The sequence below is a fragment of the Fukomys damarensis genome, unplaced genomic scaffold (genome assembly GCF_012274545.1).
Source record: "Fukomys damarensis isolate Sample0158 unplaced genomic scaffold, DMR_v1.0_HiC HiC_scaffold_25, whole genome shotgun sequence".
Lineage (NCBI taxonomy): Eukaryota > Metazoa > Chordata > Mammalia > Rodentia > Bathyergidae > Fukomys > Fukomys damarensis.
The window spans coordinates 2,467,568-2,493,165 of NW_022900937.1; the positions used below are offsets into that span (position 1 = coordinate 2,467,568).

A 25,598-nucleotide genomic window follows, 5' to 3' on the forward strand; every position below is an offset into this window, starting at 1 on the left:
AAAAAAAAAAAAAAAAAAAAAAGAGTTGAGGATGTAGTTCAGTGCGAAGGTTCCGGGCTCAGTTCCCAGTGCCATTTTTATGAGTGTAGTTTAGTGCTCTCAAGTACTTTCACATTATCATGCAAACAGCTTTAATAGCTCCTCCATCCTGCAAAACCAACACTCCATGCCCACTAAGACAACTCTGCATCCCCGCCTCCCCATAGTCCTGACCACCACTGTTCTGCTGTGTGTATCTATGAACTTGACCACTTTCCTTGGCCCACGGGCTGAACCAGAGTACTGTCCTTGTCCTTCTGACTCATTTCCCTGACGATCACTTCCTCAGGCTTCATCCACGCCTTGGCGTGTGTCAGAACCCCTGTAAGGCTGAGTAGTGTCCTCTCCTGAGCGTGCCTGCATTCGGCTTACCGGGCCGCTCAGTCCTGGGCTTGGGGGCTGCCTCCACCTCACGATCCCGTTAGGCCCACAGTGAGTCGCCGAATCATAGGGTTGTCTTTGTGTTAATTCCGGGGGAGCTGCCACCACACCACTGTACCTCCCTCCAACAGCACAGATCCGTGCTCCCCCAGCCCGGTCCACACTGCTTACTTCTGTCTCTTCATGAGCAGCGTCCCAGTGCTGTGAAGTAGCATTTCTTTGCTGCCACTTGCATGTCTCTACTGAGTTATGGCGGGCATCTTTTCACATGCTTTTTCCCATTCAGATAGCATTTCTGGAGGAGTGTCTCCTCAAATCAGGCAGTGGCTCGTTTGTTTTTGTTGCGCTGGAGGCATTCTTTACGTGGTCCAGCCACTAACCCTGGTCAGACGGAAGACTTGCAAGTGTCCTCTCCCCTTCCAGGCGTTGCCTTCTCACTGCTGACTGCGCCCGTTGATGCGCAGGGCTTGTGGCTATAAACTGTTAGATGACACGAGGACGAGGTCTTCTACTGCACAGGGCACCACACCAGCCCCCAGAGACAAGGACAGGGCACCGCTTAGCCAGGGGCCAGGGGAGAGCCAGGGCCAGCCGTGGAGGGGTACACCCAGAGCCACATTCTCTGTCTCTGTATCTATAAAATAAATCCACGTCCACGCTCCAATAAAACAGCCAGCCACACCCTGTAGTCCTTGCACTGTCTGGCTTGCTGTATATTGCTTTCTCTTTTCTAATTAAGTTTTACTTTATTTTTGCCATGCTGTGTGTCTCCCTGCTTAAAAATGTTACCCCAACATATGTGATTCCTGTCAAGTTTGCTGCTACTGCTGACTCCCTGCTACTTAGCATCCTGCCCACCTCCTTCCTGAACCTTTGCAGGTCCCCACATTTCAGGTCTGTCCTCCTCCACCTAAACTACTGCTTGGCACATGTAAAACATTTGGAAAGTATTGGCTGAATTAATAATTTAAAGCTCCTGACTTGAGGAAGGGAGTTTTAGTTATTTTCTTTTCCACTTGAATTTGTCTAAGCCTAACATCCAGTTGAGAAATTAGAGGAATTTTCTGCAGAGATGGAGATGAAGGTCCGTGAATTTTGAGCAAAGAACAGAACAAGGAAAAGAGGGAAGACTGGAAAGTAAGGTACACAGACCAGCCAGGGTCCAGAGGTGTCCAGGCTGGCTCTCCATTTGGCCCCTAGTACCACGCCCTGCCTCCTTTTTGGGTGGCCTGGGAAGTCACGGAGAGGTCAGTGCACCTGTCTACTAAGGAAATTGGACAAGACACTCCCTGAGGAAATTTCCTAAAGTAGAGAGCACCCTCTGTGTGTGATGAGGCCATTTGGATTGCTCTGGGGGTCCATGGAGCAAGGAAAGCAGGTTCCCTGGACTAGGGAAACCTTTGCACTGTCCAACCCCACTGACTGACTGACTGACTGACTGACTGACTGACTGACGGTCATTATGTCATAGCCCCCAGGCACCCACTGAGTCCTCTTCATTGGTGCCTAAGAGCCGGGGGCAGTGCCACGGGCACAGTTCGCTTCCCCCAAAGACATTTAGGATAATTTGTACAAGCTCCCTTTCTGAAATTTTAAGCTTTCCCTGCCTGAGGGAAGACAGCATCCACTTCTAGGTAGGTTTGAGGTACCTGGCCAGGCTGCAGCCAGAGGGGGCAGTGTCAGAGAGAGAGAGAGAAAGAGAGAGACAAGGTTTCTTAGGAAGAGAGGTGTACGCAGGTGTCTTATCTGGAAAGTCGCCAGGTCCAGGTCTTTAAACTCTCAGCAACAAAATAGGCCAAGTAGGTAACAGTGGAAACCAACGTGTTCCTGACCATAGAGTTCACAGCCCACCGAGTGAGTTTTTCTTCTTCAGTTAGATTTATTATGTACACATAAAATAAACTGAGCTTATCTGTGTTGGGGTTTTCATTCTCAAAATTACTCTGCAATTAAAATGGGGCCACGACGAGTCCATCCCGTTCCACAGTGTGATGGGAGATGTGATTTGGGGTTTTGAGGTTTAATAATGAGTAAAAATAATCCAGCTGCCTTTGAGCCAAAGAAAGATTCTTAAATGGGGGCGAGAGGGTGCCGCAGAAGGTCACTGGGTCTTTGCAGTATCATGAGAGCCTCCCCCCAAGAGATGTCTGGATGAGCAGTCTTGGATTGGCCGGAGGTTCAGAGGCAGAAGAGCTGCCGGGCAGGGCGTTGTGCAGAGATTTCCGGGAGGGGCAGATGAGCTCAGCACAGTCTCATCACCTGTTGCCAGGGGACACCTTTTAAGGTGCAAGCACCACCCGGAAACACTTTGTAACTGAGAGCTCAACACCAGATTTCACCCGAGAGAGAACTCTCCCTGAGGCTTAAAGAGAATATGGAGTGGGGGAGAGAACCTAATTCAATGGGGAATAAGTCGTGTGTTATGGTTTGGATCTAAAATATCCCCCCAAAGCCAACGGGTGGGTTTGGGGGAAGTGAAGGGGTCGTGGAGGTGCTAGCCTCATCAGTGGATTAGCCCGTGATGAGTTCGCAGCTAAATGGCCTAGCTGAAGGAGTGAGCCATGGGGACGGCCTTGGGGACTGTCTTGTCTTGTCCCTAGCCCCTTGCTTCTGGCTCTTTTCCCCCTTTTCTTTCTACTTCCTGGTGGCCACGAGGTGAGCAGCTTTCTCCATGTACCCTTCCACGTGGTGTGCTGCCCTCCCGTGGGCTGTAGGGAGCCCTAAGGACTGAAACCTCTGAACCGCGAGCCAAAGTGTGAAGTTCTTTTCCTGAGGGTGTTTTTCTCGGGTCTGTGATCACAGTGACAGAAAGGCCCCTAGGGCCCTATCTCCAAGTAGCATGCGCATACAATAAATACTTGTGGAATGATGAGTATGCCTTGTGTGACCGTAGTGATTCATATACTGTGAATGACTAAGATTTCAGAAGAAATCATCAATGGTAAAGATCGAATGGGTCAGAATAACTTTTTCCTTCCTGTTTGGATTTCTCTTGGTGATTGGATCGGGTTGCAGGAAGCACGTATATACATAATGTTATATATTGTTATTCCAGTACTCTCCTGATGAAGTTACCATTATTCATCCCTGGAGAGGGGGGTTCAGTTTGGTTACCTAGCTGTGAAAGCTGGGCAGGACTGGGATGTGGGGTCGATGGAACAAGGCTTATGTGTGGCCCTGGAATTGTTACCGTCCTAGTAATGCCTGGTAATACTCCACAGGAGACTTAAACAAGCAAACCAACAAGCAAACAGACTCCCCAAAGGAGCGGAGTTTTCTGCAGAAACAGGGTGGCTAACCACTTTTGTGGTCCTCGAGAATGTTTTTGGCTTCAGTACTGATCTTTACTTTGTCTACACTTATTTCAGATTCTCTTTCATTCTTTAAGTTCTCATTTCAACTTTCTGCCCTACCTGACTCTGTTCCCTTTGTAAAAGTCCAGAAGCCGGAGCACGTTGTTCTTGCCATGTGAAGCTGAAGGTAGGATTTCCCGGGACCTCACCTAGCCTCCCACCCGTGGAGTAAACTGCAGTTCATCATGGAGGGGTGATGAAGGTGAGGCGGGGAAGACAGTGCACCACTGGGAGCCAGGGTTCTGAACACCACCTGCGCGGCTGTGTGACTGAAACTATGCTGGATGTTTACATTGTTCCTAAAGCGTATTACACGAAAAGACACATTGCTATTGACTCCTCCCAAAATCCTGTCCCTCACTTCCAACAGGTTCACTCTGTCGTTCGTGCCACTTTCTAAAGCAATTCTGGAAATCTCCTATCATGATGTGATTAAAAAAAAAAAAAATTAGGTGGACGCTGCTGCCGTGTGCCGTCCAGCGGAAAGGAGGGCTTGAGCAGACGCCGCAGTCTGTCTGCACCCCCCTTATTCACCGGATCTGACGCTGTGACCGCGAAAGGGAAACGTTTAGAATCCATTCGGGACGCTGAGGCAGCCGGGACAGCACGACGACAGTCACTCAGTAAAGAGAGTTCCAGAACTGCTGCAGAAATGGCAAGGACCGTGGGATGAGTGTGTGTGAAGACAGAGTATTCCGAGTGGAATTAATGGAAATGTGTCTTTCACGGCAATACTTTTTTTTTTTTTTGGTACCAGGGATCGAACTCCAGTCCTTGCCCTTGGGAGGCAGGCAGTGGCACCACTGAGCTAAACCCCCAGCCCTGTAATACATTTTTTAAAAAGAGAAATTAAAGTTTATTCAAAAAGTAGAAAAAAAAACCAAAATTTATATGATATAGTAAAACAGTACTAAGAAATGTAAAGCAATACATGCCTATATAAAAATATTTTAAAATTTCAAAAACAGTCTGACATTGCAACTGGAGGACCTAGGATAACAGGAACAGACTAATTTGAGTATTATTAGAGATAGAGAAGTGATAAATATCAGAATATATAAGTGAAATATTAAAAATGTTAAAATATTGATTAATGAAGCAATATAGTGCTTTATAAAAAAGATAAGCAAAACCACAGCAAGAGAGGGAGAGAGAATATAAATACAGTCAGAGATCAAAAGGAAACATTACAACAGACACTACAAAAATGTGAATAATTTTCTGGGGATGTAGCTCAGTGGTGCAGTGCCTTCCAGGCAAGGGCAAGGTCCTGAGTTCCATCCCTGGTAAGTTACTCTTTTTCTTCTATTTCCATGCTTTCATGTGGTGTGTCAGTTTTCTGTCACTGTAAAAAAAATGCCTGAGAAAAATAACTTCAAAAGAAGAAATATTTATGGGGGCCCTCAGTCTCAGAGGTTTCAGTCCATAGCTGCTTTGTTCCATAGTTTCTTCACCTGCGGTTGGACATAGTCCAAAGAGGACGCAGGGCGTAGTGGAGCAAAACTACTGGCTTCATAGCAGCCAGGGTGCAGAGAGGAGAGCTAAAAAACATTTTTAATCACACCTCATAATCTGGATCTCAAACTAAGGTGCTGTAAACCCCATTGCCAAATACTATGTTTTGGGGGTACATGTGTTTTTCTCGGGGTTTTTCATTGGAGCCGCTGCCCTCATCCTTTTCCCTGTTTTGCATCTTTCCCTGCCAGGCTGTGTTTGTTTATCAGGGAAGCCTTTTGATTTGCCGCCAGAATTTCTTCACCTTCACAGACAGCCACTGTGCTCACAGCCATGAATAGGTCAGGGAGGAACATTCCGACTGCTCAGGCTTAAAACAACGCTGAGATCTACAAGTGAAGGAAATTAAACTAACAGAAGCCGAGCGAGAGCTGAGCGGCCTGTCAGACACCTGGAAAGGACTGCAAGTTCTGACTTTCCAGGGGGTGTGGGGGGACCCACAGTCAGGGGCACTGCCTGCCTTCCATTGGTCCGTCAGGGACCCCCGAAGGACCTCCCCTGCCCCTGCTCCTCCTGTGAGGCCCTCTTCACGACCTTGGAGCTGGTGAAAATCGCCCTTTCTAGATGGCGGCACACAGTGTGGGACAGAGGCGGCGTCCGTACTCAGGGTTCTGTGTTACTTCTCCAAAGAGGCCTCCTCTGCTCTCGTAATCCTGTCTAAACGAGGCTTCGCTTTTATACCCGAACTTCTTTCTTAGTGGACGTCTAAGGTTTTAGTCATGTTCATCCTTTTCCATGGCTCTTGACTGTTTTATCCCCCTTTGGAGTAAAATGTCCATCTGAGACCTCTGAGAAGCAGTCTCTAAATAACTTCTGAATTTTTAAGGTTTTTTCTTTAATTTAAAAAATTCTAAAGATTATTTGATACCAGGTACCAACTTAAAATACGAGATATTGTAAGTTTTAGAAATGAGGGTTTAAAATCACTTTCCTGACAGTTTCTAAAATGTTAATATGCTAAACAAAATAAGAAAAGTCTTGGTAAAAATTTGACTTTCATAGATATTTGATAACAGTAGTAGTGCATGTATGCATCATCTTTTTAGTGTACATAAATCAGATTGTATCCTCTGGATTGTCTGCTCCTTATATTTTTTGCTTTATCCTGTGTCTGGGAATTTTTCCATGTAAGCATCTACTGCCCACCTACCTGGTACATTGTATTGTATTTGTTATTTGTTTAACCTTGCTCATGCCGGTGGACACTGAGATTGTGTTCTAACCATCTTTCTAGTATTACGAACAACACAACCTGATATGCTTTCACAAAAAGGGGTTGTTATATTCCACCGATAAAACTAGAATTTCCAGTCAAAATATGTGTGTACTTTTAATAATGTGTAACTTTGCCCTTGTGTTTCTTGACCTACAAAGTATTTGGGAGATTTTCAGACTTTCTATGGGAAGTAACTGATTAAAGATTCCAAACAAGATAAAGGACTGGAACCTAGAAGTGTCACTCAGCAGGAGAAGGTAAGGTGCGGTCTTAATGGAGGAAAGAATAGAATATAGGCAAACCTGCAACATGTATCCCCATTTAACTGTTGACTTACTGAACACAAACATGCCACACCTTTGATGGCTGTCTGTTGTGGCGCCTGCGGTGGATGTTTCCACGGAGGGAGTTGTCATGGGGGATAGGCAGGGCGCAGAGCGAGGCGGCACATTGTCAGTGGAGGCCTGACCTCGGCGAGGAGACTCTGTGATTCTGTTTTGTGCACACCGTGTCATTTCCTCTCTGAAGGCTTCCTGACCTGCTCCGGACTCGCTGTCCTGTGGAAACTGGCCCTTCACTGTTGTCAGAGGCAAGGTTTGGAACCTTGGCCGCGGCTCCTATGTTTATGGGGTGTTGCTGCTGTGGGGCCAGCTGTTGCCATGTGTTGACAGCTGACAAAATCTCACGCCTTTTTTTCTTTTTGTGATTGTAGGGCAGAAGTGAGATAAAATGTTTTCATTTCCCCACCCTGAAGTTATGCACGCCAGGCTATTGAGTTAGCAGGGTGGAGACGGGTGTTTTGCCCATCAGAATAAAAGGTTAAGAGTCATACTGGATTCCAAAATACTTCACATTGGTGTCAAGATCCAAAGGGAAGTAAGGTAAAAGTGGTTTTGATCAGTTACTGGTGTTTCTTTGGAAGTACTGGTGATTAAATCAGGATTCTTCTTTAGAGCAGAATTCTGCGATTCTTTGTGATTATGTAGGTCCCATTTTGACTTCCAGATGACAATAAAATCGGAAGGCTAGAGTACAGAGTTATCCAGTCTTTTCTCAATCAGATAAATGCTCAGACCCAGGGTCAAAGCTTGGGCTAAAAATAGTTAGCTGGATATATCACTTGTCTTTATAAAGGACCCCTCTACTTTAACACCTGTGAAAGAAAAAAGCCAAAATCCTGAAGATACAAGCTTGCCTTCTACATTCTTTTTCTGATTGTTGCAACACGTTCATGCATACATTTGAAGCAGCATCTGGTCAGTATCGTCAGCATCGCTGCCTGGGACTATTACACCTTCCGGTTGTTCTCCTGCAGGTTTCTGGTCTCCTGCAGTAGGCTAGAGGTTCTCCACCCTCCTGAGAGTACTGTCCTGACTTGGTGGCAGCGATTAAGCGGGTTTCGATTTAATAAACCAACCAGTCTTCTTCTGCAATCCTGATGGGGATTAGTGCTGTATCTGGGCTTCGCATGGAAGCGTTTGGCCCCAAAGCCTTGTACTGAGGACCACTGCAATTGCCCACTTGGTGTTCGGCGGCCAGGCACCTATTGAAAGATCTTAAAAATGATCAGCCAGGCCGGGCATGGTGGCACACGCCTGTCATCCCAGCACTCAGGAGGCTGAGGCAGGAGGATCTGTGAGTTGGAGATCAACCTGGGCTACATAGTGAATTCCAGGTCAGTCTCAGCTACATAGTGAGACCCTGTCTCAAAAAACAAAAACAAAAACAAAACAAAACAAAACAAGAAAAGTAATCAGCTTAAAATATATGTGCTCATTTAAAAACAAACAGTGCAGATTGTATAGATCTGTAATACGAAATAGGCTCCCCCTCCCCGTGGACGCACCCCCCAAACTGTGCGTTGCGCATTCGGGGACCACATGGCAAGTGACCAGTGGGAGGAAACAGGCTCCCCGCCCCGGGCAGTGGCCCCAGCTGATCAAGGCTGTGGTGTGGTTCCCCCGTTCCCTGCTGCATTAGAGCTGCGCGGCTGAAGAGAACAGAAATGCCCATGCCCCTTCCACGCCGCACCTTCTCCGTGCCTGTTCCGTCGGACCAAGAGTGGGCTGGGGGTGGAGGAGCCCCCCAGTGTCGTCCCAGCGAGAGCAGGCTCGCGCGCGCGTCGTCTCCTGCCCTCCGCAAGCAGTGGGCCCCCTCGGCTGGTCGGGGGCTCCAGCTGTAGAATAAGCTGATCGGAGCCTGCTGCTCTTCCGGGCAGCGGCCTCCCCCGCAGGCGTCCTCCGGTCTGTGCGGGCTGCCTCCCGTGGAGCCGGGTCGGCAGGAGACCAGCCTGGCGGAGCAGGTGTCGGAGTCGGGACACGAGGCCTGGGTAGCGTGGGGTCTGGAAGTGGCAGTGAGAGGCGGGCAGCGAGGGTGCGCCCCCCGGAGAATGAGTGAAGGCTAAAGCGGTCCCACATTGAGGGTATCCCAGATAAATAGCAGTAATAGCAACAAATCGCAGTAGAAAGTAAAAATAAACAATAACATTTACTGAGCACCTGTGTGCCGGAGGCTTGCCACTAACCGAATGCCTCACGTTGCTTATAAAATTCACAGAACTGGTGCGTCTATCGGCTATCACGGGCCGCGCGCGTTTCAGATGAAGAAGTACTTGCCCCGTCGTAAGACCAGCGAGGGATCGAGCTGTGGCCAGAGCTTCACAAGCACAGATTCTGCTTGGTGACTTTGACTCATTGGTAGTGGCTGGGGTGGTGGAGAACTCGGTCTAACCGGAAATGGGACAGCTTAGCCCAGCGATCCCAGGGCATGAGAAGCCCTGGGCTCCAGTGTAAGCTGCGTGCATGCTGGCTGCTTTGCAGTCTCAAGAGGTGACTTAGGGGAAGAGGATGTTTCCTCGTCTTCATGTACGAGATGTGATTGGGAGCCGTGGTGAATATTCAAAGTTTATGAAATGTGTTACTGTAGAAGAGGTGCTGCCGTCATCCTCCTTCAGAGCTCCTCCCCCATGCTGAGCACCTGTCCCTTCTTCCTGCCACTTTCTGAAGCAGTCCGGGAAGTGCTCTTTCAAGAGTGTCTTTAGCAGATGCCTTGCTGCCCCGGATCCGTTCAAACATTGAGTGGCCCTGGTCATTTTGACTGTGGGGAGAAGCCAGAAGTCACGTGGTGCCAGGTCTGGCAATGGGGGGATGAGGACACAGCCTAGTGTTTTTATGCGCTGCCTTCCTGTCAGATGGCACAAAAATGATAGGATAAATGTGTTTGAGTCTACGAGAAGTATTGTGAAGGGAATTATGGCACCATCTTTTCACTGTCATACTTTATTTAAGTCTAAACATTCAACTTTGTTTCAAACTGTGCAGTGGCTGCGATGCACCAGGGACAGGCAGTGGCTTCCCACCCATAACAGTCCTTCCCGCAGCTGAGCAGCCTCGCCCTGCAGCCACACTGAGACCCCACAGCAGTGCGCCTTTCCCCCAGACACACGGCCCAATGGCTGGCACTCATGGTGTCCCCAGAATGTGCCACTGTCCTCTATCCTGTCCTGAGTCAGCCCTCACTGTTCCGAGGCTCACACCCAGATATGGGACGAGAACGTGTGCTGCACGCTCATTGTCGGCATCACTGTGGGCGACCCTGGCCCCAGACCCTGAGTTCTGCATTCCTCTGATTGAGCTCCCACACCCTGACCCTCACTGTGTCTATTGGAGCCCATTCTCAATCAGCTCGTACTTACTTGGAGAGACATATGTCTGAATTTATGGAGTGCACTTTAAATGAACTGGTTAAGCATGGTCGGTGTGCCTCGAGAGGCACTTCCTGCAGAGCAAGACCTGACTACTAAGAATGTTTCCATTGGAATTGTTGGTAAAGACTTAGAGTTCGCAATCTATGGTGATGATGATGATGATGTGTATCCATTCCTGGAAGGTCTTGAAGAAAGACCACAGAGAAAGGCACAGCCTGCACAGCCTGCTGATGAACCAATGGAACATTAATAAGCCAGTCTCTATGTGTATCATCAAATGTGTAAGAATGCAGGAACACATACTGATGAGAGTAATCTAAACTGTGAACCAAAAGCTGCAGTGTCTTAGGAACTAGTCCACATGCTTTTTCCAACCAACCTCTCTGAAACCCTATAATGAATTGCATTTTTCTTTAAGGGGGACTGTATAATCAGGCTGTGAATGCTTGTTTTCCCCTCACTTTGATGACTCCCCACACTACTGCCATCGGTCAGAATTGGGGTATTGGTTTTAGTCACCCTAGCACTTAAAACCGTGCCGATAAATATTTAACAATTGAAATGACAAATTCTCTTGTTAATAGGTTAGAAATAGGGGGTGAGCTACAATGATTTTCTAGACCCGGAAGATGAACGGGGAATAACTGTTCCAAAGGTGCTTTGTGTGGATCTCCTCCAGTCCCTCACAGAGCTCACAGGGCAGCAGCAGTCATAGCAGAGAGCCAGTTCTCTGGACAGCATGGTTTCTGGGTATGGTGGTCTGGAACCACTGGAGAAGAGGCTCTATAAGATGTACTTGACAATTCAGAAAAATCATAGATCTGGGGTTAATGAGCAAAGGAGTATATTTTGGAAGTGTTTTATTTGTGGCTTTCCTTATTTTTGGTTTCTACAAATCATTGACACCTTCCTCACTGGTATATGAAAAGCATCTAACCAATGTAATAAGTAGTTCACCAGCTCTATCTAGGACTGGATGCATTTTATACCCACAGGGAATTTTTGCACAAAATTTTATTCAGATTTCTACTGAGAATTAGATATTGTGTGTTATGTCTGTCACAATGCTTTGAGCAGCATATAATAGCAAAATTCTAAATGGCTTATGTAGTAAGGAAGGTTTATTGTCTAAAAAGTAAGTGGTGTAGGCTGGGGATTTAGCTCAATGGAACCATGCCTGCCTTGCAAGCTCAAGGTCCTGAGTTCAATCCCCAGTACCAAAGAAAAAAAGTGATGATGTGGTGAGGTTGCTGAAAGATTGGTTCATTCATCAGCCCACACACTGTCAGCCATTTTGTTCCCCTTGAGTTGGCCGAGGATATTCCCTTGGGGTTGCAAGATGGCTGTTAGTTTTCAGACCATACACAGCGAAGGGCTCAGAAACCCCAAACCCCTAGCTGCCCTCTCATGTCACGTTGACAAAAATTGGTCATGTGCCCACCCTAAGAAATCACTGGTAAGGAAAATAGGAGTATTAAACTGGCCTGGATATTTAAGGTTTACTCATAACTAGAGATAAGATGAGTTTCCTTAGAATCAAGTTGGAAGAGCCTTAGGATTCTCTCAACATGAAGAAGGCAAAAGGACCTTGGCTCAAGAATGGGTAACTAACTGTATCTGCTTTGAATGCTCAGCAGAAACTCAACCTCCATCTTTCCATATTACGTTGCATATCAAATCAGAGTGTCCGTGGTGCAATATCTTAATTTTGTGATTTGGGCGACTTTTTACATTAAAATTTAGCCATAATCTAGTAAAGAAAATACAAAACAGGAAACTTGAATAAGAATGAAACATCTCTGTCATTCTGTTTTACCAGTGAAAGCCAACTCCCTGTCCCCAAGTTAGAACAACTGATTTACTGCAAAGGCTTAGGTCTTTCTGTGCTGCTCAGATGTGTGTCTCTGTGACAAATATCTGTGGTGAATCAACTTGTAAGGGAGAAATATTTAATTTGGCTCATGTTTCACTCCATGGTTTCTGGGCCTTGTTCCTTCGGGCCTGTGGTGGCACAGAACATCATGGCTGGCGTCCATGGTGGGATGCTCTGTTCAGCATGGTGGCTGGGAAGCAGAGAGAGGGAGAGACAGAGCCCTGAGATCCCTTTCACAGTCGCTCCCTCAGCGGCGCACCTTTCTTCCACTAGGCCCACTTTCCAAAGCTTCCGCCACCTCCCAGTAGCGCCTCAGACTGTCGACCAGGCGTGTACCACATGGCCTAGAGTTCCACTCAGGATCTGAATATAGCATTCCTCTAGAAGCCGTTCATTTCAGATAAGAAAGTAAAAAAGGAGTCAGCCTGGGAGTACACCACAGAACAAAAGCTCTACGCCCACAGAATATTTCATTTCAAAGGCTCTGAGGCGGAAAACTGAAAATATCCAGAAGGGCTGGAGTGGCTGGCACATGGTGAGTAGAAGGAACATGGCAAGGAGAGTGGAGACAGGTGAATTTGCAGGTCCTTCAGAGCCTTGCAGGTACTGGAAAGGAATTAGGGATTCCATTCTAGGAGGAGGGAAACCACTGAAGCATTAAACAGGGTCCACTGTAAGGTAACAATAACACTATATCGAAAAGGCAACAGTATTTCTTGTCTTTTCTTTTCTTTTTTTTGGTACCGGAGATCAAACTCAGAACCTCGCACTTGCCAGGCAGGTGATGTGCCACTGAGCTAAATCCCTGACCCTATAACATGTTCTACTTCATGTAGAACTCACGGTTTTAGAGAAGCTATTTACCAGAGTCCCAATTTAACAGACGGTTGCCAAGAAGTGAACTTCACCACTTTGATTCTATGCAAAGTTGACCAGTTGTTCTAGTTGGTAGACAGATTTCATGGACAGGTCAAGCTAGTGGACTGATTTATCTTAGGGAAACTCTTAAGGCATTTTAAATAAAAGAATGTCTCTGTGTTTTCTCTTTGAAGAGCAGAAGAAAGCTCCATTTCCCATCGGGGTGAGGCTGCCCCTTAACTCCGCCGTGGCTCACTCATTTATTTCTAAATGACTTCTAGAAGTGATGCTGCTTTGGGGCATTGAGAGGCTGAGCAGGCCCATCTCCAGCATGGTGCCAGCCAGCTCCTCCCGGGGCTCCGGTGGCTGGCGTTCTCTGGGCGCACACTCACGAGGTTCTCTCTGCAATGGGATCTGCGTGGGCCCATCGCTGAGTCCTTCACATTTCATTTGCATTACTGAGCCGACATGTTCTAGAGCGCTCTCGCTGTCTTAGCAGGAGATTGGGGGGGGGCTTGTATATAGTATAAGGTTTGCTTTTGGGGGAGTTCCCTTGTCACAGTATTTGTGGAGCCCCAAGCCTCTGGAGGCCAGTGTGTTGGGAGACAGCGTTGAGCAGTGTGAGTCCGTGGTTCTGGAGCGTGCTGAGGTGAACACTTCCGAGAGGAGGCTCTGGCAGGAGGTGGCGTAGAGCTAAGCCATAAGGACCTCTGCCTGGCCCAGTGAGACAGAGGGTACAGCATTCCGGAAGGGGTGAGAGTCCGGCTACAGGAGCCCAGTGCAAGGAAGGCGACAGCTGGCTTCAACAGGTGAATGGGTTTACAGGGAGGAGAGGAGAGCTATGGGCTTGGAGAGTGACTGGACAGAGGGCAGAACTGAGATGCTTCCGAGTGGGCAGCTCCCCGGTGAAGAGTTAAGGTGGAACACAAAGCTCACAGCCTGGTGGGTCTTGCCCTGGACCCGTGCCCCTCCTCGTGACCCCGTCCTGGTGAAGGGTGAGTGTGTCATGCGTGGTCTTCAGAACAAGGCACTGAGAACTGGGTTTCCTCTTGTTCACAGGTCACATGAAGATGGTTCAGTTAAATATGAATTACTGTGATTCTTCTGTGCCTGTTGCTGGCCGATGATCAAGCCCACTCTTCTAAGTGTGGTTAACACCGGAGGAGAAATGACTTCCCTAACCGTTGTTATCTTTTCTCTCTTTGACATGAAGTATTTTCGGTGCTCTTCGAACTGGTGCTTACATGGTGTACATTCTGATGACCAAAGGCCTGAAGCAGTCAGTGTGTGACCAGGGTTTCTACAACGGGCCCGTCAGCAAGTTCTGGGCGTACGCATTTGTGCTAAGCAAAGCGCCAGAGCTAGGTGAGTGTCTCCTCCCCGCTCCTCCCAACCACCACTCCGTGTTCATTTAAAAGTGCATGAAGCAGTAGCTTGCAGGTCTTACAGTGTTGGTTGCAGGAAGTTATAATTAATGCACTTAGGGTTTGCCCTCTCCTTTTCTCCCTCCCACCCTTATAAATAACTGTGCACTGTGGGTAATAACAGCAGAGTTTACAGAGCATGCTGATTTCCAAGCGCTGCCACAGATGCACTGCCGGGGTTTATAAAATGAACGCGGCCCTCTGCTAAGCTTCTTTAACAGCTGTGCTAATAGTAGAGCAACCCGGCTATTTCCAAGTCCTATGTCTAAGCCTGCTTTCACCCTTAGAGCTGAGATTCAGATCAGCAAATTGAGCTTTCGTTTCGGTGTCCTTGTGTTCTCATTATCAAAGGCTAATTGTGAGTTTCTGCACTGTTTAACCATCAGTGATGCTGGCCCTGAGGAAAGGCATTGTAGTTCACCTTCTCACAGTTAACATAAAGATTCTGACTGAATGTGCCTGTAGATTTCTAGGGATTTTCACAGCCAGTGCCACTGCAGGACATGATTCCCAACTGCTGTGTTTGTCAGCAGCCAGCTGCCTCCAGTAGCCAGCAGTTGGCTTGACAGTTGTCATCCCAGGTCAAAGTCAAGAGCAGAGGAGCAGCAGAAAACTTCTTCTAAAACCTCTAGTGGCTGAGTGTGGTGGCGTCCACTTATAGTCCAGAACTTGGGGGGCTGAGGGAGAGGCGCATCATGAGTTTGGAGGAGCTGGACTGCGTGGAGAGGTGCAAGGCTTTCCTGAGAGGGGACCGTGGGTGACTTGTGTGGGGCCATCACACGTGGCATCTTTGACAACAGTCTTGGATTAAAACGCACTAGTGCAGATTCATTTATCCAGTGAGTGTATTTATTTACATTAAACTCTGCCGTGGGCCAGACAATTCAGTGGCTGCTTTACCGACAAGAATTTTATAATGTGAATTGCTTTGGATTGGGCTTCCAGAAGCTATTTTATTGTTCTGAGACCAGTAGGCACAAAGTCTTAGGCTAGAGAAATAATTTTCAAACTTGGACATACAGACAGTTCTTCAAAAGCTGTGGGTGTGCTTTTAGGGATTAGCTAATTATCTGAGAATATTGTCATTTTGTATCGTCACTTGTAGATAAAAAAGAGATTTTTCTTGCTAGGCATATTTCTTTTATAGTGACCTGTTTTTAAAAAATCAGATTCATGCATTTTCTGAATCAGAATTCTTATTCTAAAAGTTGGTTTGAGAGAATGTGAGCTTACAATTCTTTTTTTTTTTTTTTTTAATCACTGAGTTTATTGGTACATTTTAGGTACACAGTACAGTTACATTCATCATTGGGATCTTGTACCTTTACATGCCAGGTCTTGGTTCTCACTTTTTCCCCGTCCCTAGTAAACTTACATTCTTCACACCTGGGGTTTTGTGACTTTTTCTCCAGATACCTACACCACTAAAATTTGAGACTTCTTCAGGTTTGGAACCTTGCCCCCTGCCTTTCTTTTATGCTATCTAATAAGTATCCTTACACAGAGGGAACCCCTCTCCAATCTTTTTGATCCTGGACTGGCTACAGATATTTGAATGTCATAAATGCATGGAAGTCGTGATTTCTCTTAAACGCCAACCCTGAACACTTTTTCACCTTTTACTATGTTCACCAAAATCTGTGTAAAGTCAGACATAATGCCTTATTTCTGGCCCTTAAGCCACAGTTGCAGAGAAATTGCCGAAGGCTTTTCTGGGTTGTGAGAGGATCCTTGGGCTGTGTTCTGTGCTCCACTCACTTGTATTCGAGGGACTTGAGATTAAAAACAGTCCTGCCTGGGCCAGGGATGTAGTCCAGTGGCACCGCACCTGCCTCTCAAGCACAAGGTCCTGAGTTCGATCCCTGGTACCAAAAGAAAGAAAAGAACAGTCCTGCCTGCCTGTCTGCCTGAAGTGAGCAGCTTCCCTTGCCCGATGGCCACTGCTGCCCTGTGCTCCAGATGAAGTCTGAGGTGCATTAGAATGGCGCACAGAGCTGGGGCCCCTGGAGGGAAACTGGTGGTGTAGGCCCTGCGGCTCAGGCTCTGCTTGGGCTGGTCCTGGGTGCCGAGCCTCCACTCACGGGTGTTCACTCAGTCCAGGGCGCCCCCACACTGCCCTCTGCCCAGGCCCATGCAGCTGTCTCGTCCCCTCGCCCAGGTCCACGGCTGGGGCCCCCAGCACTGGTTTGCACTGGCGCAGCCTCCGTCTCCTCCAGGCATGTTTGGCAGTGGTTTGCAGACGACCCAGTAAACTATCCCTTCTTAGCAGCACCGAGGTGCTGAGGCGGTAGCCTTGGGCAGAAATACTGGAAGAAAATACCCTTATCTCGACAGTTTTCGATGATGCTAGATTCTTTATGGGGGCATTTTCATGTCTTGAGTACCTTTTTACATTTAAAAATACGACGTGCAGTCCTCCAGATCATTGTAGAGCTCGAGATGCAGGGACCTTGTGGGGAGGTTGCTGAGCCGGAGCACCGGTCACGTTCACGTGGAGTCTCCACGGCCCGGCCCAGCCCTTGTCTTGTGCATGTTGCCTTGGGTGCCTCTGCATGCATTTGGGGGTACAATTCCTTCCCACTTTCTGGTTGCTACCATTTAATTTAAAAGAGACTTAACCATTTAAATTCCTCAGAACTGAGTTTTAGGTCCCAGGTTCTGCCTTTCAATGTTCTAAAATGCTGGACTCTCTTATACAATGCCAGAGAGAAAAGATCTTATGAGGAAAAAGGACACTTCTCCCCATATATGCAGCAATGAAACTGTGCTGTTTTCCCCCAAATCACACCCACAGTTGCACTAAACTCTTTTTAATTGCAGTAAAATGCATACGTTTACACCCTTGTGCAGCCGTCATACTTCCCGACTCCCCCAAGTGAAACTCTACCCCTTAAACTGTTCGCTCCGCTGGTGTTTCACTAAGCTCTTCACCAAATCAAGAAGGGGTCTGTTCCACAGAGAACAGAGAGCTTGCTTCAGTGACTTTCAGGACTGCTGTCTCCTAGAGCGAGGGGAGGAAGAGGGCCCCACTCTGCTTTGGTGCCTGCTATTGGGATGGCTTTAAAACCCGCTGAGACAGGTTTGCGGCAGGCGCTCCGGCGAACTGCCCAGCTGTCTGTGGCCTGCCACACTCTCAGGGTGGGCGCCCCACGTCTCCTGGTGGTCCCAAGTGCCTGGGAGGTCCTCATGCCCATGGGCGCCCTGCAGCTGCGGAGAGTCTGCATGACAGGTGCAGGCAGGAGGCACAGACCGGGAGGGGCGCTGCCACGTGTAGACCCCACACCCCACGGCAGCCACCTCAGGACTGGAAGCGGCTGGGTGCAGGTGACAGTGAGCGAGGTGTGGTGATCACGACCCAGGAGCTAGGTGAGCCCGTGACGCGACTGGACCCTCCCTTTGTGAGTCAGTCCTGTCTGTGCTTGGCCGGACTGTGTCCCTCGGTGCCAGCTGGATGGACCCTGGGCCAAGGGAGCGTGGTTGGCTGGCATCAGATGCACAGTCCTGGGATAGTTACATTGCTTCCGGCTGGCTATGGGCACCGACGGTCGTGCTGGGAGTGGTTTCTGCACACGAGCTTCCCAGCTGTAGCTCTCGGCTGTGGCCCGAGACCCAGACCCGGCCCCAGGAGCCAGGAGCGATCGGTCCCCTTCCCGGGGAACCACGTTCCTCTGAGCCGTCATCCCCGGAACAGGCCGTGTGGCTGCGGCGTCCCTGCTGGGAAGTGCTCCTCTTTGTCCTCCGTCCACCGCCTGGCACACTTGTTCCAAAACAGCCAAGTGGGTCCAGGTTAGTTCTGCCCTTGGGGTCTTAGGACACACCTTGTCTGTCCCCATGGCTGCAGCCCCGTGCCCACCCCAGGAAGGTGCAGAGCAGTGCTTGGCGCCAGACCTGCGAGTCCCACCTCCGTGCACAGAAGCCGTTCGTTCTTCACTATGCTCTTGAACAGAAGTGACGGTGGGGTTGAATTAAATCTAAAGGATTAGGCTGAAATGCTTTTTACTTTATGGCAAATAACTTTGTTACAACGTGTTGGAATATTGTACTGGATTTAGATTTTAGTTGATGCTCAGTCATAAAAGATCTCAATTATGAATGACTATATTTGTTTTGTTTTGTTTTTTGGTACCGGGGATTGAACTCGGGACCTTGCAGTTGTGAGGCAGGCAGGGTGCCACTGAGCTAAATCCCCAGCCCTCTGTATTTGTTTTGAACGTAAAATCTGACTCCTGCTTCTTCTTTCCACTGAGAACAAAGGTCGGCTGGAATTGCTGTGTGCATCTCCCCCGGCAGAGGGAAGGAGGCACAGAGCAGCATCACCTCAGAAATCCGGGGTCTTTGCTCAGTGCCTAGGTAGCCCGGTGAACTCTAGGAAGTAGACCCCAGGCCTCCTGGTGGAGGTTTTGGCCCTGAAATGTACACACAAGAATGACCATCATCATCTGGCTGTCAGCCTGCTGACATTTATAGACATAATAAAAACCAGGGCCCTCACAGGGAGAAGAGGGTTTCAGTGGATGTTTTAGAACAGGTACAGAACGGTAACAATTGATGGCTTTGCTAGTCTATCCTAAACAAATATGAAGTAATAATATTTAATAATTCAGGAGGGAACTGAACTAATAATCCCAGGGAATGGAGGGGCAGCCTGTGTTGACCATGCTCAGCGTCAGAACCGTAGCAGTCTTCCGGACCAGAGCTCTGCCCTTTCCTGGTGTCACAATTTGAGGCCGTCCACTAAGCAAGAGATGAGACAAGTACTAGCTCCCTTTGTGCTTAACCAGATGTCAGAGCAAGAAAAGGACCTTCTAGTTCTTGTTATGTGGAAAGTAGTCAAGTTTGAATTCACCAAGGAGGGCGAGGGAGGCTGGTTTTTCCTGTGCCTGCTACGAGAGATGGGAGCGAGCCGGAAGCGTTCACCTATGGGACGTGGTTTCCAGTGTCTCGTCCCTCTTTGTCTTCCCGGCTCACGGAATGGGTGAATTTGTTACTGGGCCTGTTCTGTGTCCATTTTTACATGGATATTCTGTATTTTTTAGAATCGAGGCAGAATATCCTTGCTGGCGTAAAAGCATCCACCTACCAGAGCACAACTCTAGTTTCTGTTATATACATTCCCAACCTCTGCTTCTTCACAGATGAGTTGTTAGGAAAGCTTTTGGTAGATCCTGGAGAGCTTTCTTACACTTAATTCCGCAGAACAAAAGCTGTTACTTTCTGTTTTTCCTCGCTTGGTTTGTTGACAGTGAGTCATTCCCCTACCTCTTCTCAGAAAATGTGCGCAGGATCATTTCTGTTCTCCCTTTTCCATCATTGTCTTCTGTTTGAATTTTGCTTTCTTACTGCCTAACTTTAAGAGCTTCAAATTTTCTGATATCCCAGAGGTACACATGTGAGGGGTGCACTTTGTCACGGACTGAAGGAAAGTTACAGTTCTACGACTCCGAGACAGAACATTTTGCCGGGCACTTGAATTCCTACTCTAGCCTGTTTAATTCATTTGATACATTCAAAATTGGGGCCAATTCCCCAGCCTTCATTTTTTTTTTTTTTATTTGGGGGGAGGCAAATTCTCCCTACAGTGCACGAACTGGCCTTAGACTTGTGATGGTCCTGCCTCAGCCCTCTGAGTAGGTGGGATTCACACCAGTCTTTGGACTGGTAAATGATCTGAGGCGTTTCCCAACCACTCTGGGTGATAACTTCCTGAGGTGTGCAGTTGAACTGAAAAGTGGGCAGTATCCCAAAAGTGACGTGCGTTGCTTGCTTACCATGTACGAAGAGAGCACATTGATTATCCTGTCAAATCTTCAGTGATCCAAGCCACTGTTGTTCATTATTCCCGTTTTATAAATGAGGAAACTAGAAAGCTACAAGGACAGGAGGCAGCTGACCCAAGGTCGGAGAGCAGGAAGCACCAGTGCAGCACTCTGGCCCTCTGCCGCCCCAGCTCCATCCGTCCCGCTCTGAGAACTGCTGTGTGACGGAGGCTCATCTGCCTTCTCTTCTCCCTTGTCCTGCAGGAGACACGATCTTCATCATTCTGAGGAAGCAGAAGCTGATCTTCCTACACTGGTACCACCACATCACTGTGCTCCTGTACTCCTGGTACTCCTACAAGGACATGGTGGCCGGAGGGGGTTGGTTTATGACCATGAACTACGGCGTGCACGCTGTCATGTACTCCTACTACGCCCTGCGGGCCGCGGGCTTCCGGGTGTCCCGAAAGTTCGCCATGTTCATCACCCTGTCCCAGATCACGCAGATGTTGATGGGCTGTGTCATTAACTACCTGGTCTTCTACTGGATGCAGCAGGACCAGTGTCACTCTCACTTCCAGAACATCTTCTGGTCCTCACTCATGTACCTCAGCTACCTTGTGCTCTTCTGCCATTTCTTCTTCGAGGCCTACATCGGCAAAATGAGGAAGAGCACCAAGGCTGAGTAGTGTGGAACTGAGGAGCAAGCCATAGCTCAGGGTCATCAAGAAAACTAACAGACAAAAGAACATGGCACAAGGAATCACACATGGTGCAGCTAAAACAAAACAAAACGGAACATAAGAGCAGACACAAACCCCGAGGCAGCTTAGGGATAATTAGGCCGACCTGACCCAGTAAGTTTATGATCCTTTGTGGGTGAGGACTCACTGAGGCGCCCCCGTCTCCAAGCACCGCTCTGGAAGACCCCACTCCCACCCCTTACCTGTCCGCTCTCTAAGACGAGCCACAGCGCGGAGAGCCGAGGCAGGAGATGCGGGAGGCAGGAACGGCTGTTAGCACTGCAGGACCACGTTTCTCTAAGGATGGAATTTCACTTTAAAGGCTGTGCGAACACATGCGTGCACACACACACTCACACACGATCCTTTCTAATCCCTTTCAACGCAAAATCAGAGCCAGTAGCAAAGACAGTGACGGAAGAGACACAGGGTCTGTATCTAGAACAATACTTCTGAAGAATTTCACGCCTGTTAAAAGGTTAGCTATTGGAGCTGTATGAGAGGTGTCTTAATCATTTTTTATTTCGTCTAGAAAATGGATTCATAAGTCCCCCTTGCCTCACAGGCTGGTGAGTCTGCCAAAACCACATGGGCTCCAGTACTTTTCCAGGGCAGTGGACACAGCCGGAGCATTCCTGTAACCCGCCTCTGACGTAAGATGGGAGGAGCATTGGTGTAATCACTCGTCCCAGACGTGCACAGAAGCGCACATGGAAGTGAGCAGGTGGAGGCTGCCTGAGGACCTGGACGGGACCACGCTGTCCTGGCACGCTCGGCCGCCTGGGCTGGGGAAGGCAAGCAGTGGGAGGGCACGCAGCAGACAGTACGTGCGCCCTGTCCTGTGCAACTTCACAGGCTCGCCATTCCTGATGCAGCCCCGTGGGACGTCTGTGTTTTCTGTATTTTTCTGAATTTCAAAAAGAAGTGTTTGTGTGTGTGTGTGTGTGTGTGTGTGTGTGTGTGTGTGTGCCCGCGTGCCCGCATGCAGCACCTGCCCCTCCCCAGCAGTGGAGAGACTGCAACCAACCCTCCCGGCCAGTCGGGCTGAAGACGGGGAAAGCCCGGTAGACCAGCCCTTCAAATTTTAAACCATATCAGACACCCATTCTTTGGCCAAATAAGAAGATTCCTTCCTGCTTCAAGTGAACTTCAAGAAAAATTTTAAAAAGGGACTTTTGCTCTGGAACTCAATCAATCGATTAAGAGCCATATTTTAAAAAAAACAAGCTAGATTATATTATCTATAATATTTCAGTCCTCCACAAGCCAAATAAATGTGTCAATGTTACTAGTATTTCAAAGAAGCAATTATGTAAAGTGTTCAGTGTGATACATAGTATTCTAATTGGGTAAGTAGGTTAATGATTAGGCAAATAGATGAAAAGACTACGGGCTTCTACTCTGCGTAGATCACACGTGCACACAGGTGGGGTTCAGTGAACCCCAGAGCCCAAATGCATAGGAACACATTTTCTGGCTAGCAGAAACTGTTTATCTTTATTTTGAGAGTGTACAACAAAAGGGATTTTTCAAATTATTTTTATATTTTAGCTTTCATTGTGCTGTCCTTCACGAAACACAGCGGCTCTGCTTTTCTGTCCAAGACGGCAAGAGCTTCATCAATATCTTGTTCATGTGTGGAATTTAAAAAATAAAGTTCTGTTCTGTGTGAACGGCTTGAGCCGTAAATAGTCCACGCAGACCGTGCAGTAACTCGAGAGGACAGGGACAGCTGTGGGAGGGCCGGTCACCTCCAGCCACACGGTCTGCATCGCAGTGCCCCCATGGGGTCCCACAGATGTGCTGTTACAGCGGCAAAGGCTGGACCTGACCTGCGGGTGAGTCCTGCTGCCACCATCAGATTCTTGGGGTGCAGAGTTCCTTTGAGTTTTATGGATCTCTGTTATTGCAATAAGCTTTCCCCCCTTATTTGTGGAAAATGAACAGAATAGTTAAAATGAAGAGAGGGCCATGTATCAGTTGGCTTGAGTTAATCGAGGGATCAGTTCGAGGCTCACCTGGTTGATTGAGTTTAATTATTCAATGCAGTGATTTCTCACAGTGTGCAGGTTAGAGCAGGGAGATCAGCATGAACCTGAAAAGACTCCAAAGTGATACTTCCAGGGCCGGGAGTGTAGTCAGTGGCACAGTACCTGCCCGGTAAAATGATGCTTGCAAAAAGCACTTTCATGCTTGTGTTCATTTGTAAAATGACTTAGAGTTGTGTTTACACATTGGATGTCTAATAGTTTTTAATTAGTTAACTATATCTGAAGGCATTTCCAATGTGTATCATGGGAGGAAGAAACAACATTTTTTTAAAAAAGTCTCGCATTGAAGGTTCTGTAACACAGTTTTTAACATCTTGGCTTCGCTGCTGTAATTATATGAAGATCGAGGCTGGCCCAGATCTGAGGCTGGCCCATGACCAATCTGAAACCTACCAGAAAGCTGACTGCCACACAGATCCCTGCTGTCGGGTAACATTCCAGAAAACCTTGGGCTGGCAGGTTTTTATAGCTGCCCCACTATGCCGCAATAGGTTGTCTTTCTATTAGAGATTTTCCATTGCATTCCAATCCCAGTAAGGTGAAAACATCATTCCTGGATCAAGTAAAATCCTTGATTTCCTATATACATAGATAGAAAATTTTGTGCACTGAGCTTAAACTGAAATGCATGAGTTTGCAAAGAAATTCAGTGAGAAATGCCCTCCTCACACTGCAGGGGGCTTTATCTGGACCATCCAGTGTTGCTTAGGAGAAAAGAACAACTGCTATTATTATTTATTTATTGTATTTATAGCCAATGCTGGGCCAAAGTACCAAATTGAAATCGTAGGTTAAGGTTACTATGCCAGGTAATTTATTCCCATTTTTTTCTAATCATACACACTACAGAAGTGAGGAATGGGGAGAACACACGCATATGTGTTGTGAGAAGAATGCTCTACCTGGAGAGGCCTGTTAGGGAATCCTTGTGGATTTCTGTTGAAGTGAATATAAGAACATGCACCTAGGAGAACACTTCTTGGAAGGAGGCGTCAGATTTGTTTTTTCGTCACATGGTGTCATAAAGCACCAAGCCGCGTACTGGGGTAGAAGGTTCCAAAAGTCTGGGCTCTTCCCAGACTGCAGAGTTCCTGGGAGAGGTGACATGCTCAGGTTGGTGGCACCATGTGTGTCCCAGTGAGTCAGCTGAACACACTCTGAGGGCTTTGTTTGCAGTTTGGACAATGATTCTTTAATGGCCTTGCTGGGATGGCCAAGCACAGAGTCCAGGGAGCTGCTAGGAGGGTGGAAAAAAACAAATGGGCTCGGCCTCCTCCCAGAGTTCTGAGCATTTGGGTCCCGTGATCATGGCCATGCTCATCGGCTTACACACTTACTTCCCTGGAAGAGTTTCCGTCCTGAAGAGTGACACTGAGTACACTGTGAGGCAGGCCTGGACTTTCCAGTAGGAAACGTACGTTTCTGCAGTCTTTCTGTCTTCGGTAATAAATATTTTGCTATTGACTTGGGATGACGGTAGAGCTCATTCCCACAGCTCCTCAGACGTCCTCTGTCCCCTTTATGTTTACAAACATCACCTGGTTCTTTGTGCCTCAGACTCATTGCCAGCAGGGAGGAACTTTGCTAAGAATGCCCCGGGGCATTTGACCTGTCCTGTGTGTGTGAAGGGACAGCTGAGGGTGCAAGGGTGGACAGCGAGTACGATGTGCTCAGTCTCAGCTGTGTAGTCCCATGGTGACAGCTGTGGCCACAGATACCTAGCTGAAGAGCCCAGATCCATGCACCGGAGGTGGTTCTTAAGATCACTGTCCTCCCCTCATTCTCTGGAAATCAGGGCTCCTGGAAGAGAGGGAAGCCCCTGGTCTCCTTGTGTTTGTTACCGACTGACAGCTGTTCTGGCAGTGTGGGGGACAGGGACAGCACACTCGGGTGTGGGAGGGCACAGAGCTGCACCTTGATTTCAGGTCAGGTAGGGAAGTCTCTCAGTCAGATCCCTATCACTTGAACTCCACACCAACAGCTGCACCGTCGTAACCTTCCAGAAGCAGCCGGTTCCATCACAGAAGCCAGTTCCCTGAATCGGGGTCCGATGACATGAGCAGCCCATTGCAAGGTCCTGACGTGTTGGAATTTAGGTGCTGCTGTTCTGCTGAAGTGTGGAGGCTCTTGGGACTTTTCCTCCCAGTGGACAGAAATGAAGCCTGCATAGGAAGTCAGGCAGTGCTTCCTGTCCTGTGGTCACGACCATTTCAGACTAGTCTGCTGTTCTGGGGGTGTCCAGGCTGCTTCCAGCACCCTGAGAACCGCCGGACTAGCGCCGAGGCCCCAAGTCTGTTCAGAGAGAGACCCGCCCAGCACAGCCTCGCAGAGCAGATCCCGGCTGTGTTGGAAATGTTATTTTCAAGTGCTTATCTCACAACATGAAAAGAAATATTTTTTTGGTGTATCAAGATTAAAAATAAAATCAGAACTTTTGATTTGAAATCAAATGGTGCCTCTGGCTTTTTTCATCACATATTCTGGGAGCTCCCACGGAGACACTCAGAGTGGCGGGCAGCTCGGACCCCTCGGGAGCATTGTGAAGTTCCTGTGCTCACCGCCTGCATGCACACAGACCTTTGGTGCCCTGGCAGGGATGACGTGGGCCACAAGCCTTAGAAGCAACTCAAGGAGTTGCCTGCACCTACTGGTCACATGCTCCCTGGTCCCAAAGTGATCTGGC

The 25,598-nt window shown here is 48.2% G+C and overlaps 1 protein-coding gene across 1 annotated transcript in view; it reads left to right on the forward strand.

Moving 5' to 3' along the window:
* Positions 1–24,837, forward strand: part of Elovl6 (ELOVL fatty acid elongase 6) — a 52,091-nt gene extending 27,254 nt beyond the window's left edge. Inside the window, exons 4-5 of the mRNA XM_010641599.2 lie at positions 14,155–14,306; positions 20,386–24,837. Coding sequence (XP_010639901.1) covers positions 14,155–14,306; positions 20,386–20,810 — 577 coding nt within the window. The 3' untranslated portion in view covers positions 20,811–24,837. The remainder of the gene's footprint in view (positions 1–14,154; positions 14,307–20,385) is intronic.
* The last annotated feature ends 761 nt before the right edge of the window (positions 24,838–25,598 follow it).